This window comes from Ochotona princeps, chromosome 17, assembly GCF_030435755.1.
Source record: "Ochotona princeps isolate mOchPri1 chromosome 17, mOchPri1.hap1, whole genome shotgun sequence".
NCBI classification, from domain to species: domain Eukaryota; kingdom Metazoa; phylum Chordata; class Mammalia; order Lagomorpha; family Ochotonidae; genus Ochotona; species Ochotona princeps.
In genome coordinates this window covers 45200101-45216694 of record NC_080848.1, presented here as the reverse complement: position 1 = coordinate 45216694, position 16594 = coordinate 45200101, and the positions used below count along the sequence as shown (strand labels likewise).

General features: G+C 60.6%; 1 protein-coding gene across 1 annotated transcript; it reads left to right on the top strand.

Moving 5' to 3' along the window:
* The first annotated feature begins 249 nt into the window (after positions 1-249).
* MAP2K3 (mitogen-activated protein kinase kinase 3) lies at positions 250-16226 on the top strand. The gene is made up of 12 exons (XM_004599624.2): positions 250-522; positions 9869-9935; positions 10224-10272; positions 10556-10669; positions 10790-10909; positions 11394-11510; positions 11894-11945; positions 12386-12513; positions 12838-12915; positions 14751-14890; positions 15566-15611; positions 15893-16226. Exons 1-12 carry the CDS (start codon positions 474-476, stop codon positions 15974-15976), a joined length of 1044 nt encoding a protein of 347 aa, XP_004599681.1. The 5' UTR covers positions 250-473; the 3' UTR covers positions 15977-16226.
* The last annotated feature ends 368 nt before the right edge of the window (positions 16227-16594 follow it).

Genomic DNA, 16594 nt, shown 5'->3' with positions numbered 1-16594 from the left:
CCGGGAGGCGGGCACCCCAACCCTCTGCGAGGTGGGCGGGGCTCGCGCCTTGACAGGCAGCGGAGAGGGCGGAGCCTCATGGGGATTGGGTTTCCCTGGAGTGGGGAGTGGACAGGGCCGGATCTGCGGGCCCCAAGACCGGCGGGGCGGGGCCGGCGTTTGATGGGCAGGTGGAAGCTGGCGATGATAGGCAGGGGCCGGGCCCTGGAGACGGACTGGCCAATCTGGGCGCAGGGACCTGGGGCCCCCTGCGCGCGGCATTGCCCAGCCTGGGCCCTGGCACCGCCCGGCGCAGTCGGGTTCTCCTTGGGCGCCTGGATCCTCGCCTCTGCTCCTCCGCCGCGCCCCGGACGGGCTGGTCGTCCGCAGCCATGGAGGCTCTCGGGCCGGTGGAAGCCCGCAGTCCGCTCGATTAGCGCCCCCGGCCCCCGTCGCCGTCGCCCCCGTCGCCGCCCGGGACGCGCGCCTGCAGCATGGAGTCGCCCGCCTCCAGCCAGCCCGCAGGCATACCCCAGGCCAAAGGTAGGCGCGCCGCCGGGCCGGGGGCCGGGGTGAGGGGCGCCAACGCCGGCCCCTGCTGGGTTTCACTCTGATCGCAGCAGCCCCCAGGCTGGTCCCCAAACTGCTCCGCGTCCGGCTCAGTTAGCTCAGCCCGCTCCAGATCCCGAGCCTCGCGAAATGATCTCGTTTAAGTCTGAGGGGGGCTTCTGGCAGGGCTACCCGCTCATTCCCCAATTCAGCCCTCACTCCTTCCGCCACCTTGGGGACCCAGCCCTGACCCCCACTTGGGTCCTGGCGCTGCGGTTCCGGGCTCCTCCATGCGTGGATCCCAGTGCTGCTGCCGGGGACCCCACTGCGTTCCCAGGGCTGGTGCACCGGATACGTCCCCATCCTCCCCCCCAGGACCCTCGCACCTTTGCAACTTAACCCTGAGCCTGGAGGTCCTCCCTCGCCAGGACCTTGTCCTGCACTCCTTTGGCCCCGGGACCTCCCTCTCTAGCTCAACCCCAGTCTGCCAAACTCTTCCTTGTCTGGCGTTTGCAAGCTTCCCTCCGCTGCCTGGGACCCCTGCCCTGGTCCCATGAGGGTCTTGTCCTGGCAGCTGGCCTTCCTGGAAATTTCGGTGAGGTGGCTGCGGTCGCATCTGTCATGCAGAGGGCGGGTGCAGAGCCTTGCAGGGTAAAAGGGGATTTTTTTCTTTTTTTTCAGGAAGACGAAAGGATGTTTTTTGGGCCTGTCCAGTCTCAGTGGGCTGGGTGGTGGGAGGAGTTTTCTAAGCCGCCCCTGGCTGTAATGAATGGGCTCTTGATCTCTGGTGAACCTGCTGCCTGTCGCTTTGCCCTGGCTAGCCTCCACCCCCGCCTCTCCCCTTCCTCCTTCCTGACATGGGTCTGGGCCTCAGTTTGCTTATCTGTAAAATGGAGGTGAGCACTCATGCCTCCGGAGGCACAGGCACGGGAGTGTGACTGGAGCCAGTGAATAAGCAGGGGTGGGTGAGCTGCTGCACGCAGTAGGGTGCCTGTTTTCAAGTGTTACTGTTGCCCTTCTGGTTCCTTCTTCCTGCTAGAGGCCATGTGGTCTCAGGGCCTGGCCTCTGAGACTGTAGAGGGAGATCCCCTTTGGGGAGCAGGAGGCTGGCTCCCCTCCGATCCTGCAGGGGCCCAGACAGGCGAGTCTGAGGGGTCCCAAGGGAGGGTGCGGCTGCAGCTACAGCAGTAACAGCAGCAGCGGAGGTGGCGGCTGGGCTGTGGGCTGAAGCCGGGTGGGCAGGGTAATTACGTCTTACGTAAGTGGGAGGCCGGATCCCTGACCATTGCCCAACCCCTGTGAGTAACTCAGCAGGCACTCGCTGCCGGGGAGGTGGCTGTGTGGAGGGAGGGCTTTGCTGTGCTTCGACCTCCCTCGTGGAGCTTGGGAACCAGGAAATCGAGAGAGAGAGAGAGAGAGAGAGAGAGAGAGAGAGAGAGAGAGAGAGAGAGAGAGAGGCTCGGGAAGGGGTGGGAAGCAGTGTTTGGAGGCCATGGTCCAGGCAGACCATGTCTGGTCAGAGAGAAAGCTGAAATTGCAGGGAAGAGAGAAAAGCCTGGCTTGGGGACGCAGGGAATAGATTGGGAGGGCGTCAGGTGGCTTGGATGGAGAAACAGGGACCTCTTAGGACCTGGGAGCTTTCTGGGGGATTTGGGGTCCTGGGACACAGGGCTGAGGGCATCTGCATGCCTCTCGCTCTAGATCCCAAGCCTTCAAAGTCACAGGTGCAAGTCCTTGCCAGGGGCTGCACAGCTGTGACAGCTGCAGTTGATGCTGTACCTGGCGCTGCTTTGTGCCAATGCTGGTCTCCCCCATGGGCACAGAGTCCCTGGTTGACTTGGTGCATGCCCCCTGTCCCTATCCCCAGTGCCATGCATGGCTCCTAAGTCTGGGGGGTGGACCGAGAGAGGTGGGAGCAGTGCCTGTTACCAGTGCAATGCCTTGTGCAGTGGGCGTGTGTTGCATTCTTGCTACAGTCTGGTCCACACATAGATGCAAAACTGAGGTGATGTAGAGGCAGCAGCTACATGGATTCCACAGGTGAGGAAAGGCCTCTCTCTGTGCCCACCCTACTCCTAAGCTCTGGGACTCCCCTCTTCCCTCTCCCAGCTTGGAGCATCTCTCCATTTGCTCTTGGACAGAGCCCAGAGAGAGGTTGGTGGATGACCTGAGAGCTCCCTGCCAGGCGTGAGGTATCCTCCCTGCAGGGCCTGCTACCCTCTCCTGGCCCTCTTGTCCACGTGCTGTCTCTGGCTGGGGTCAGAGATCAAGGCCAGCTACTGCTGGGACCAGGGAGCAGGGCCACATGTGGCCAGCGTGGCCACATTTGTCCTTGGAGGGCACCACGTGTCCCTGTCCCTGTTCACATTCTAGCTGTGCTGCTTGGGAAACCTATCAGACAGGCACCCCGAGGCTGCAGGGAACAAGCATCAACTCTGGGGCCATCCCCCCAACCCCCTGAATCCCGGCTGTCGGAAAGACTGGAAGGTGGCACCTTGGGGACTTCCCCCACCCCTGCCGTGACGCACAGGAAACTCTCTATCAGCCAGCATGTGGCTCTCGGCCCGAGAGGAGCAAAGTTCTCAGGCGGCCTGTGTGGCGAGAGGGCTGGGGCAGTGGAGACTTCCGGTGAGTCAGCGGGCACTGGGCGCTGACTCACCCACCGGGCATGCCAGCCAGCTGCTTGCAGCTTAAAGGGGCATTGCCCACCATCCTGGTGGCTGGGAGGGGGCTGCCTGCTTGGGCCTAGCATGCTATGCCTGACACTGAACTGGGACACCCAAGGGGACCCTGTCCTGGACCATGGGCTGGGCTAAGACCCCTCTGTACTCCCTCTTCCCTGCCCTGGACGTGCCCTCCTGGTCCTTGGCCTCTCACCCAGGCACTTCCTCCATGAGGCAAGGGGCCCTGCTTCCTCTTGCTCATGGAGCAGAAGCAGGTGGCGGCTGCTGGCGGCTGCTGGCGGCTGTTTTCCGCCCTTGGCCCAGGGGACTGGTCCAGCTCAGCCAAGCAGCTGGGGGCTCAGGCAGTGTGAAGAGCAGATGGCTCCTCATGCAGGGTCAGCCACTTTGGCCCCGGGAGGTGCATCGATGGGGCAGGGGCATGAAGGGGTGTGTGGGTTGTTGGCAAAGGGTTCAGCTGCCTGGGGTCAGGTTCAAGTTCAGCCCCCTTTGCACCTGCATCCTGCCCTGCACCCTGAATAATTTCAGGACCCAGCATTCAGGGAGCACAGGCCTCAGTCTTTCCACCTGAGAATGGGCATGGGACACAGCCAGCCTGGTGTCCGTGGAGGTAGAACCCCGGGCCATGCTCAGGAGGACCTGGGCTCGCATCCTCGCCTGGACAAAGCCAGGTGCCTACAGTGACATAGTGACCCACTAGCTGGCCCTTTGCAAAGTGGCATGCTGGAGACACGAGGTGGTGCCCGTCCAGTGTAGCTCCAGCTGCGATGTTTATTGTGGGTGTGGCTGGTAGGTCGTGAGCACATGAGACCAGGCTTCTGGAAATGGATGGACGGGCGGATGGAGCAACACAGGGACTCTCCGGCCGTAGCTCGAATTTGCTAGGCACTGGGACCTCCTGCCCTGCCGGTCCCCATGCTGGAGGCTGGGGTTGCCTCCAGCACTTTCTGGAACTCACAGATCTGCCTCTGGCCTGACTTTGGCATTCAGAGGCAGACTAAGGGGAATTTCTGGGGGGATGTGAGCCAGGACACAGCCTGCTGGACCAGCCCCTTGGTGTGGGGCACCCAGGGAAGGGACATGCCCTGGATTCCTGCTGGGAATGTTGGTGGTGGTCCCTGGACTTAGCTGGGCAAGCAGCTTGAGTGCAGGCCTGGTGGGGTGCACAATCTTGGGTCTCTGCAGGGCGGGGGAGGGGGTAACCCCAAGGAGGAATGTAGTGGGTAATAACTGCAGGGTGCCCCTGATAGAGGGTGCTGGTCCTAAAGCTAGGTGGGCAGAGAGGCAGGTGTCTCTCCCATAGGTCATGCCCTGGTGTTGCCCAGTTAAGTCTGGCTGCCTTGCCTGGCCACTTTTACAGGTGCCTGCTTGCAAAATTTCCTGGCACCAGGGCCAGCCAGGCCTGGGCACCTCTCTGGGGAGGGTCATCTGGCTTGTCCCTGTCCTGAAGGGAACAGATGCTGCCAGCCTGGAAGGTTTATGCTGGGTGGGGAGGGTTTGTGAGCCAGCCTGGATTGACAGGCGTGCTTCCGGGACGGAGGTGGAAGAAGGTGGGCAGGGGTGGGGAAGCGTGGCTGGCATCCAGCAGGGCATGCTGGGTCAATCAGTGCTGCTGAGGCCTGCCCAGGACAGGTGGGTGAGGGACTGACTGGTGGACGCCTGCTTTCCCTGAATGTCCTCTGTGCCTTGGCTTGGTCTTTTGTCCCATTTTGGTGACCTCCTTGGTCCCCGTGTCTCCCCAGCCATGTCGTCTGCTGCAGGTGCTGGTCAATGCTGAACTTGAACTGACCCTGCTGACCCCCAAGGTTCTGGGAAGGACCCCAAAGGGTTCCTGAAGCCCCATGCCACGTGGTTTTATCACACACTTTATGTGCACGCTGTCATCAGCCTTTCTGGGCACCCAGTAGCTGGGCAGGGTGCGGTCATTCACCCTAATTTAGGAGTGAGTAAGCCATGGCCTGGAGTTGGGGAGTGGCTGACCAAGGTCACAGAGGTCGAGCCTGGAACATGACCTCATCTTGACCCCCTGACCCTTGCTTGTCCTTTCCTAGAAGTCACTGCACCAGTGTGGATGACATCAGGATGGAAGGGACCGAGGCTGTGGGCAATGCAGGGGCTCCACGGGCTGGCTGGCACCCCTCACTGTCAGCTGGGTCCACCCAGGTGCTGCCCTGGTGCGTTCCCTGAGCAGCTTTGCGGGGCTTTTCCCATGGTGTCTTATGCCAGGCAGGAAGAAGACCTCTTCATTTTAATGATCTGTTTATTTATTTGAAAGAATGATAGACAAAGAGTCATCTTCCAGCTGCTGATTCACTGCCCAGACGGTCGCAACAGCCAGAGCTGAGTTGATGCAAAGCCAGGAACCAGAGGCTCCATCCAGGTCTCCCATGTGGATACACGGGGCCGTGCTCTGCTGCTTTCCCAGGCACCTCATCAGGAGTTAGATGGGAAGTGGAGCAGCCAGGACTCGAACCTGTGCCCATACAGTATGCTTGGCCCCTCTGCACGTGCTGTCCCCATGTCTTCACCACTCTGGGTCCTGGATCTTCTGCCTACATTGACCTCAGCATGAAGTCCCTGCTCTCTAAGGAGGCCGTGTCCCTCTGCTCCCTTCCCGGGCTTCAGTGTGCTGGTGAGGCTCTTGAGCTGTTTGCATTCCCCCCCCCCTTTTTTTTTAAAAAAGGATTCATTTCTTTGAAAGGCAGAGTTTAAAAGTGAGCGAGCAAGTGAGTGAGAGAGATCTTCCATCTGCTGCTTCATTCCCAAAATGGCCACAATGGCCAGAGCTGGGCCAGTCCATAGCCAGAAGCTTCTCCTGGGTCTCCCACATGGGTGTAGGGGCCTAAGGACTTGGGTCATCTTCCGCTGCCTTCCCAGGTCACTACAGGGAGCTGGATCAGAAGCAGAGGTGCCAGGACTCGCACCTGCACCCACATGGGATGCCAGTGCTGCAAGCAGAGGCTTCACCTACTATACCATGGCACCAGCTCCAGAAATGGAGTTCTTAAGGGAGCAGGTACCTGTGATGGGCAGGGCAGCCCTCTGTGCCAGGCCGGCTGTGTCTGTCGGGATGCCCACTGCCCACAGAGCCTCACCACTGCTGCCGAGTGGCGGCATGTGTCCTGAGCTGCCTCCGCTGCAGCGTCCTCACACGATGAGATCCTCGGAACTTCCAGATGACCCATGCACGTGGTGTTCCATGCCAAGCATGCTGCTGAGTCGCTCTCGGCACTGGCAGCCCTGGCAGGTCAGGTCCTCTAATCTCCACTTCATCATGGAGGCCCTGCTGCCCAGGGCTGCAAGTGGACACAGGTATGGGGTCCTGGGGCCAGGCCCTGCCTTTCTGAGCAGACAGGTATGTGCCAAGCAGCTCCTATGGCAAGCTCCTTAGCTTTGCAGTTGAGGAGCATTTTGACAGCAGGGGTGGGGCCACCGGGACGGGCATCTCTGGGCAGTGGGAGGCATGGTATGTGCAAAGTCCCTGAGATAGGAAAGCTAACGGCCCATTTAGGGAATTGTGTCAGAATCTGGGGTCCCTTCCTTTTTTTTTTTTTTTTAATAAATAAAGATTTATTTTATATATTTGAAAGGCAGAGTTACAGAGAGGGAGAAATGGAAGAAACCTTCCATCTTTTGGTTCATTCTCCAAATGGCTGCAATGGCTGAATTGGGCCAAACCAAATCTGGGAGCCGGGAGCTTCTTCCAGGTGTCCCACGTGGGTGCAGGGTCCCAACGACTAGGGCTTTCCTTTACTGCTTTCCCAGGTGCATTAGCGGGGAGCTGGAGCAGAACTGGAGCAGCTGGGACTCGAACAGCAACTCTATAGGATGCTGGTGCTGCAGGTGGAGGCTTAACCAGGGTCCTGTCTTTACCCCTGGGGTGGCCTCAGGTCGGAGGCTGAGCTAGTGTCTGCCCTGGTTTTCCCAGCCCTTATCTGACCAAGCAGGACCCAAGGACACACACACCTGGCACTGACTTGTCTGGCCCGGGGCCTTGCCTGCCGGACTGGCAGCTCGTGAGGCCTTGCCTGTTTGTTGTGGTGACTGTCTCCACACCTGGGCCGACAGGGACGGCGACTGGCAGCCCGTAGGCTGTTGCCGGGCCGTCCCCATGACAGCTGGTGTGGCTGGCCCACGGGCTCAGGTCTCTCCTGACGCAAGCAATGTGCCCTGTCGGGCAGGTGGTGAGGTGACCAGGCCAGGACTTCCCCAGGCCTCAGCCATCCATCCGAGCCACGGGCAGGGACAAGCCACAGGCTGGGGGTGGCCACATCTTGTAAATGTCGCCGGCTCTCAGGGCTTGGGATGGGTGGGAGGATACAGAGAAAGGTGCAGCTCCAAGCCACCTTCCCAGAGAGAGAGAGAGAGAGCGAGAGAGAGAGAGAGAGAATGAGCTACCCTGTCCACTGCTGGCGTTGAGCCTCAGAAACTGTACCTGGGTCTCTGATGAGGGCATCAGGCACTCCAGGTCTTGTGCCTTTGGCTGCTGCTTCCCAGGGTGTGCACTGGCAGGAAGCTAGGACCTGGAGCTGACATGGAGGGCAGACTGCCTAACCGCTGGCCTAAGCGCCCCGCCCCTGGTTTCAATTTTTAGCACAAAGCATGCCCTGTCTGTAGCCTAAGGGCTCCGTACAGGTTACCAGTGGCCTTAGGTCAATAATGAAAGCTGTGTCTACTCCTCACTGTTCAGGATGAAACTGTCCACCAGGGAGATGAGCCTTGGGGATGGGTGAGGGGGCGGCGCCCAGCCTCACAGACAGGAGCTCACGTGGTGTTACCTGATGCCACAGTAGCCCCAGTCCCTGGAGCATTCCCACTGTATTTGGCCACGCAGACGTAGAACCTGGGGTGGCACCTGGTGTGGGGGTCTTAGGGCCCAGAACCCTTGCCTGGTTCCCTAGAGCAGTAAGGTAGAGGCAGGGCTGATGTGGCCTCAGGATCCCACCCCATGCCTGACACACTGCGACTTTTATTTTCTCATCCCAAAGGAAGTGTGGGATCCAGGGAAGCCCAGGCAGGCCTCCAGACTGGGTCACCCACCTCAGGCCCCAAGGCTTTACCTTACCACAAGGCAAGCTCTTAAGCTGGGGAACCTGCACTGGGGCTGGCTGAACCCCCTGACTTTCTGTGTGGCCTGGTGCCTTCCATCCGCCCACAGGAAGCTGGGCCACGAGTGCTTTGTTCCTAGGGCTGTAGGACACCTGGAATGACAGTGAGGGCTCCCTGCTGACCTCTGCTGACCTCTGCTGACCCCTGCTGGCTGCATGGTACCTCCACTCTCGGAGTACCATGACCAGTCTCTGAGTTGGGCTTAGAGATGTCTGCGCATGGCTCTCTGGCCAAGCTGCTGGCCTCTGGTGCGTGGATGGAGACACCATTGACCTTGACCCCTGGGGGCCCTGGCGTGGCTTCCAAGGGGTTCAGCTGCCCCTATCTGCTCACTTCACCCACCTGCTCCAGCATGGTCACAGAGGACCCCAGCCCTCCCTGGACAGGGTGCTAGGCTGTGAGGCTGCACTGTGCTATGGCTGAGGCCGGATCCCAGCCTGGCTCAGGGCCTGGGGTCTGCTTGGCAGGTGATGGCATGGCCTAGGGGGTTCCCAGGCCCCATGGAAGGCCAGCGGCAGGCAGTACAGGTGGCAGGGTCATGCCAGGACAGCAGGAGGGGATTGCTGAGTGGCAGGCCCTGGCTGCATCCCTGTTTGGCCAGGCACTGGGAGCTGGGTGCCCTGGGAGAGTCCCTTATCTCCTCTGCAGAATGCTTGTCTGGACTCGGGGCCTGCACTTGGCCCTGCTTGAGCCCTGGAGTAGGGCAGCTGAGCTGGGCAGTGGGCCTGGGTGGCAGAGCTGGTTCCCACCTCTGGAGGGCATCAAGTTGGGAGTCCTGGCCATGCTCCCAACTCTCAGTGTCCTTCTTGGGACCTGGGCTTCTCCCTGCTGTATGTGAGATGGGGCCTGGTCTGAGCTGGGAGCCCTGGGCCGGCTCAGGCTGCAGGGCCTTGCTCCCACCTTCCCCACTGGGCCCCTTCTTAGCCCACACTCCCTGCAAGTGAGAAAGGCAGGGTAGGGGTGGGGAGTTGATGTGCTTTGCAGATGGGGAAGCCATAGCCCAGGGGCCACTGAGGTCATGCCAAGGCCCTCAGACCTAGACCTGTCCCTGGCATGTCCCCAGCCACTCAGCAGCATCAGGCACACCATGGTTATGCAGTGGGGTACCCTCAGTCAGAGGCTGTAGTGAGGGTTGAGCAGGTCACCCTTAATGCCAGGGCTGGGTGGCCTGGATAGGCCGCAAGCCTTCTCCTTTTGCGTCTCTCTGTGGCAGGTGCATCAGCCTAGTGCATAGTGGGCTATGTTGGGTTGCAGCCCTGCAGGGCAGGGCGGGGGCTTCGACCCTTCATGTGTGAGTTGTGTCTCCAAGCCAGGCCCCAGGTGTGGCGGCTCCTGCCTCTCGCTCCTTCCATGCCTTGTCAAGAGGGCGGGTGCCCATCTGTAGGCCCCTGTGTGTCTGAGAACTGGGGCCCCTTGAGGGGGTGAGGCTGAGGTGTCTAAGTCAGCTCTGTGCCCAGCCTTGTCCTGTGTGGCAGTGACGGGACTGCCAGCTTAGGACGTAGTGAGGGCCCCAGGGTTGACCAGATGGCTTCCTTTTGTCTGTTTTTTAGCAAAACCCAAGAGGAAGAAAGACTTACGGATCTCCTGTGTGTCCAAGCCACCTGCACCCAACCCCACGTGAGTCGGCCTCTGCTTCCTCCCTAGCTCAGCCTGGACATGCTTATGGCCGGGAATGTGGGTGCGGGTGGGATAGGAAGACTCCCGAGTGGGTCAGGCAGAAGGGGGGATGCTGAGGGGATGGCTCACAGTATCCTGGCACCTTGGCTCTGTGCCCCCATGCTCAGCTTTTGCAGTCTTGGCCCAAGGGGCAGTCAGTGGACCCATGGGAGCTAGAGAGCTCCCCTCACTTGTATCCTGGGGAGGGGGTGTGGCCCCTCCAAGGCTCAGCGCCTGCTTTTCCTGCAGACCCCCTCGGAACCTGGACTCTCGGACTTTCATCACCATTGGAGATCGGGTAAGAGCTGGCGGCTGCGGGCCTGGCCAGGGCCTCCCTGTCCTTCTGACTTGTCAGGGGCCACTGGGAGGTGGTGGGTGACCCCACCCTTCTCTCTGACGCCTGTCCGTAGGAGGAGAGTGCTGTGGGCATGACTTGGGCCAGCGCTGCCTCAGCCTGTGTCATGCGCACTTGTACTTCGTAGTGCCTGACCAGGGACTGACAACACCTCCTACCAGGGTCTGCTTCTTTCTCCCCGGGTTCAGTGCCCACCAATGCCTCCCTGTCTCTTCTGTCCCTCCAGAACTTTGAGGTGGAGGCCGATGACCTGGTGACCATCTCGGAGCTGGGCCGCGGTGCCTATGGGGTGGTGGAGAAGGTGCGGCATGCCCAGAGCGGCACCATCATGGCTGTGAAGGTACTACGGTGGCAGCGGTGGCTGGGAGGGCTGCTGCCTGACAGACTGGTGCCTCAGATGAGGAATGCCCGCCCCTGCTGGGACGGCCCCTCCACTGCACCCCTTTCCCCTGCCCCCCAGCGGATCCGGGCCACTGTGAACTCCCAGGAGCAGAAGCGGCTGCTCATGGACTTGGACATCAACATGCGCACTGTGGACTGTTTCTACACTGTCACGTTCTACGGGGCGCTCTTCAGAGAGGTGAGCAGCAGCCTGGCCGCCAGCCCCTCCTGGCGCCGGGGTTGGATGTGGGGGAAGGAGGGGCCAGGGAGGCAAGGAAGAGTCCTCCCTGCCCACCGGAGGCCGCACAGCCCAGGCTTCCTGCTCCCTAGCTGGCACCACCTCGCCCTTTGCCCTCTGTTTCTCCTGGAGGTGAAGCCATGTGGCTGGCGCTGCACCAGCAGGTGCCGGGTGGGCGGGAATGAGCCACACAGCTTGCATGCAGGACATTCTAGGTCTGCAGATGTGGAGAGAAGGAGCTGAGGGCAGAGCCCAGAGTGAAGCAGGTGTAGCCGAGAAGACAAGCTGCCTCTGCTGACATGGGGGGCTGGGAGGAGCCTGCTGCTCTGGGAACCTGAGTTTGGGGTTCAAAGCCGTCCCTGTCCGGGGTCTGGGCAAGCGTGTGGAGACAGGGGGGTCAGGGGCCTTGGGTGGGCGCCGCGTCTAAGCCCAGAGCTGCCCACAGGGAGATGTGTGGATCTGCATGGAGCTCATGGACACATCGCTGGACAAGTTCTACCGCAAGGTGCTGGAGAAGAACATGACGATTCCAGAAGATATCCTGGGGGAGATTGCTGTGTCTGTAAGTGGCTGTGGGTCCTGGGAGCAGAGCCAGGGGCCCCAGCAATGCCCAGCAGGGCACCCAGCTCTCCTGCACATAGCTGGCTTGCTGGGGAGATGCCAGTACCAGGCTTCACACCAAAGACGCTTAAGGTGCTTCACAGGGATACAGACTAAGGCGGGGGAGAGGGTCAGCACTCTAGGCGTCCGGATCTCGAAGGTCCCAGGGTAGACGATGAACATGAGGCCTGAGCATCCCAGCAGCCAAGGGGAGAAAGGAAATGGGAGAAGTTTGCGGGGGATAGGTGTTGGTGACAGGGCTGGAGGGGCCCTGGGAGTAGATGAGAGGGAGGTGAGAGGGGCCTGGCTGTGCCATCCTCACCCTCTGCCCCCTCTTCACTCCAGGTGGTACGGGCCCTGGAGCACCTACACAGCAAGCTGTCAGTAATCCACAGAGGTCAGTACTGGAGGAGGGGCGGGGCCTCAGGGGTGGGGAGGGACCTCAAGGGTGGGGCAGGGCCTCCGGGATAGGGCGGGGCGGGGCCTCTGGGATGAAGGCACAGGCTGCTTCTGGCCCTTGCCTCGCCACTGCCCCTTGGGCAGAGTCTCAGTCCCCAGCAGGACTAGCTGACCATTGTCTGCGTGGACAGTGTGCAGAAGTGACAGGGGCCCTATCTGGCCCCCATTCATGTCTTCACACCCTCCTGCCAACGTGACTGGGGCTGGGGGCGTGTGGTGCTCCCCCTGCCCGGTCCCGGGGAGCCCCTGCATCAGGCTCCCCTTTGTTGTGTGCTGCCTCTGGCTTCACGGGGGGGGGGGGGGCCCTGCGGAGGCCGTGGAGTGGGGGACACAGGGGAGGAAGGCTGGGGCTGAGTACAGTGCATCTGCTCTCTGCAGACGTGAAGCCGTCCAACGTTCTTATCAACAAGGAGGGCCACGTGAAGATGTGTGACTTCGGCATCAGTGGCTATCTGGTGGACTCGGTGGCCAAGACGATGGATGCCGGCTGCAAGCCCTACATGGCTGTGAGTGCCCTCGGGGGGACCAGGCCCTGGGCTGAGCCACCTGCTGCCCCTCTGCCCTGCCCTGGCCCATTCTTCTGTCCATCGGGGCAGAGTCTTCCCCACTGCGGGGTGGCCTGGACTTGCCCAGAGCAGCCCTACTCTGCGCTGGGAGCATCACCTGGGCGCTTCTGGTCTGGGCAGATCCAGCCTCTCAGGCTCTCCCCGGGTAGGCCTGGCTGCTGTGTGTGTTGTGGGGGGCCTCAGTTTCCTCCTTTGTGCCATGGACAAGTGGGAAGGGATGAGCAGGGGTCAGGGGGCACTCAAGCCTGGCTGGTCTTCCCACAGCCTGAGAGGATCAACCCTGAGTTGAACCAGAAGGGCTACAATGTCAAATCAGACGTCTGGAGTCTTGGCATCACCATGGTATGCAGGCGAGTGTGTGTGTGGGGGGGTGGGTCTGGGGTCCCAGGATGTCCTCCTGGGCTGAGGATGGGGGCACCACGCTGAACTGAGGCCCAGGTATCGGGGTGAGCTCTGCCCCTCACCTGTCAGTGTTTGGAACAGGAAGAGCTTGTATTCCAGTTTCCATCATGGAGAGGGACTGGGTGGAAGAGGGGGGTTCAAGAGGCAGCCCCCCTGCCCTGTGGTCAGACAGATGGTGGGAGGGAGACCCAGGGGTCCTGAGGGTGACCCCACAGGCTCCAGACTTGGTCCCGCGACACTGCCTCCAACCACCTGCTTCCTGGCGGGCTAGAAGCTGGGCTGCACCCAGCAGCCCGCTACATGCTGGCAGGGTGGTGGCTGGCCTGGACTGCGCTCTCCGGTGTGGCACAGCTTCTACCCAGGGACTCAGAAAAGCATACGAAACGGGGCAGCCCCGAGTGGTGGCGAGGGGAAAGCTGTGGTTGTCTCCACCTAAGACATCGCCTCTTCCACCGCAGTCCTTGTTGTCAATTCCTCCTCTGTCCAAATAAACCCATTTTCTTTATGATTAGTAGAGATTTACTTCCTTGCCAGGCAGAGTTACAGAAAGGCGGAGTGGTAAATCTTCCATCCACTGGCTCAAGCTGCAGCAGCCAGGGCTCAGTCAGCCCAAAGCCAGGAGCCAGGAGCCTCTTCCAGGTCTCCCACATGGTGCCAGGGTCCAAGGACTTGGGCCATCGTCTGCTTTGCCCAGGTGAATCAGCAGAGAGCTGGATTGGAAATGCAGCAGCAGCCAGGGTTCAGGCTGGCACTCTTATGGGTAGCCCTAACAAACAGATATTGGGGGCTGTGTTACTTCTGTTTTTCTGAATGGCTATAAACCCTACAGTCTCATTACCAAAGGCCCCCTGCCTCCAGTGCCCAGTCATCTGACCTGCCAGGGGAGCACGTGGGGGGCTTGATGGGACAGGGTTATGGTGGGCTAGGTCTCCCAGGGGCCTCAGCCTAGGCCCTCCATCCAGCCCACTGTCCCACCCCGCTGCAGGTGTCGCCGCACACCAGCCAGAGATGGGATGACTGGATCAAGTGTTTGGACTAATTTCTGACTTATTAATTATAAGTCTGGCAATCAAGGAGAGCCAGGAAGTCTAGGAGTGCTCCTGTAGGCCACGCCCGTGCCCATCCTATAGGTCTGCTTGTGTCTGGGCTCCGCCCCATGGGTGTGTCCATATCAGTAGCCTGTGGTGGCCCTGCCTCCATAGGCGTGACTGGGCCGCGGAGCCTCATGTACCTCGGCCTGGGTCCCTGGCTGTTTTTTTGCACCTGCTGGCTGGAGCCCCACATTCCACCCATGGAATAGGGCACCGTTCCACACAAGAGCTTGGGCTGGCCCGCCCCATCTGGTTCTCATCCCAGAGACCTAAGCTGAAATCCAGGGTTCCCTGTAAGGCAACCCAGGCACTTCCACAAAACTCCTACCAGCTGGGGCTGGTACCCAAGGACCAGATCAGCCAATTAGTGGCCTGCAGGTTCAGGAGGAGGAGCCAAGGAGGGAGGACTCCCTGTCCCGTGGGGAACAGGCATGTGCGAGATCTACCTGCTCTCCTGTAGCTTGTGCCCCTACGGAAGGCCGCCAGGGACCTGCCAGCCATCGCCTTACGTGCACCTGACCCAAAGCTGCGGTCCCTCCAGGACTCTGGTACGGGTGCCCTGGCTCGCGGTGTCAGGGCTGCCCTTCAGCCTGGCTCCCGGGGCTGGGCCAGAATGGGCAGGGTCCATGGTTTCCGGTGCGGAGTGTGGGTACACACTGCTGACCTGCCGTCCCGTGCCTGCAGATCGAGATGGCCATTCTACGCTTCCCCTATGAGTCCTGGGGGACCCCGTTCCAGCAGCTGAAGCAAGTGGTAGAGGAGCCTTCTCCCCAGCTGCCGGCTGACCGCTTCTCCCCCGAGTTTGTGGACTTCACGGCACAGTGGTAAGTCTGGGGGAACTCCTCAGCACCCCCTTTCTCTGGCCCCCCTCAGCACACAAGCACCCACACTGCATGGCATCACGACACATGAGTGGGAGCAGTGTGAAGGAAGTCTGACGGTCCCAACGAGGGGGTGTGTGTGTGGAAGGGGGATGGATCTGATCAGAGGCCTTCCATAAACAGATGGAGAGGAAGGTAAAAAAAAGGCAGAGGAAAAAAAAAAAAAAAACGCTCCAAACCCACACAGAGCATCTGAACACACAAGTCTGCTCAGGCTGTTTATATAAATATGTATATCGGAGTGGATGGTGCCTGTGCCTGTGTGATGCAGGCAAAGCCACACTCAGAGGGCCATGCATAGTCCAAGTAAGGACCATGGACAATCCATAGGCCCGGCTCTATAGCCAGTGGCCGGCCTCACCCCTCTGGGGTGCCTTCCTGGTCAGGACACACGGCACCTGACCAACCTGTGGCCCAGACCCTACACAGGGCAGATCTCTCATTTGATGCCCAGGGATTTTAGTCCACCCAGGAAACTTCCCCTCGCCCCCTAACCCCCTGCTGCCTGGCCCAACGCAGGCCTAGCCCAGTTTGGCTGGCCTGTAGGGCCCAACCCGAACCAGCTTAGCTGGCCTGAAGGCCCTGGCCTGCTCCCAGCTGCTCTCTTCTCTCTCCTAGCCTGAGGAAGAACCCTGCAGAGCGCATGAGCTACCTGGAGCTGATGGTGAGTACATGAGGACGGTGCCTGCCCTGGGGAGGTGGGCAGTGGCGCGTCTCTGGGGATTGCACCCCTATGTACAGATGGGCAGCTCTGCTGGCTGATCCTGGTGGTCCCAGATCCCCTCCAGCACGCCAGTGCTAGTGGAGGGAGACTGAGGGGTCAGTGGCTGGCTGGCAGCTGGGAGGACGTGAGTGCAGAGGAGCAGTCAGGGAGGGCTCCCTGGGGGCGGCTGTCCTTGAAGAGCAGGAACCCGGGCAGTGACTGTGCCCCCTGTCACTCCCCAGGAGCACCCCTTCTTCACCTTGCACAAAACTAAGAAGACGGAAATCGCTGCCTTTGTGAAGGAGATCCTGGGAGAGGACTCATAGGGGCTGGGCCAGGATCCTGCTGGGATGCTGGGTGCCCGCAGCCCCCTGTGCCGGGGCAGTGCCCACCCACAGCCGAAAGCTGCTGCCATCCAGCCCTCGGGAGAAATCCGGGGGCTGCTCCTACCTGGCTGTGCAAGGCCAACCGTTGGGCACTCACGCCAAAGAACCAAGGCCTCTGGCCGCTGCCACCAAGCCCGTCTTGGCCCCATCAGCGCCTCCAGTCCAGACCCTGGATGTGGAGGTGTCAGAGAGAGAGCCAGTCCTGTGCGGGCCCCGCTCTGGATGCTGCCCAAGCTGTATATATTTTTTTAATCTCAACTGAATGGACTTGGCACACTTTAGGTCTGGGGTGACTGTGCCTTGGGCCTGGCCTGGATGTGAGGCACACACAGGGACAAGGGGGTGAGCCCTGCATAAGCCTGCCCCCCAACTCCTCAAGGCCTTGCTGTCACAACCCTGGCATCCATGACCTCTGCCCTGCCTGCAGCGTCTAGGGCTGTCGCTTCACTTTTTCGGGAGTTTATTTTTTAATTTATCCTCTGTTGATTTTTTTTTTTCTTTTTGCTTAGTGGGTTTGGCTGGTTTTCCTTGCATGGATTGGAACTGATGGCTTCTTTT

What these genes read in the sequence shown, in the direction of transcription:
- MAP2K3 (XM_004599624.2), top strand. Translation starts at nt 474, where the DNA reads ATGGAGTCGCCCGCCTCCAGCCAGCCCGCAGGCATACCCCAGGCCAAA. An exon ending in TGGGGGAGATTGCTGTGTCT is followed by an intron (nt 11,511 to 11,893) that starts GTAAGTGGCTGT and finishes TCTTCACTCCAG; the next exon opens with GTGGTACGGGCCCTGGAGCA. An exon ending in GTGGACTTCACGGCACAGTG is followed by an intron (nt 14,891 to 15,565) that starts GTAAGTCTGGGG and finishes TCTCTCTCCTAG; the next exon opens with CCTGAGGAAGAACCCTGCAG.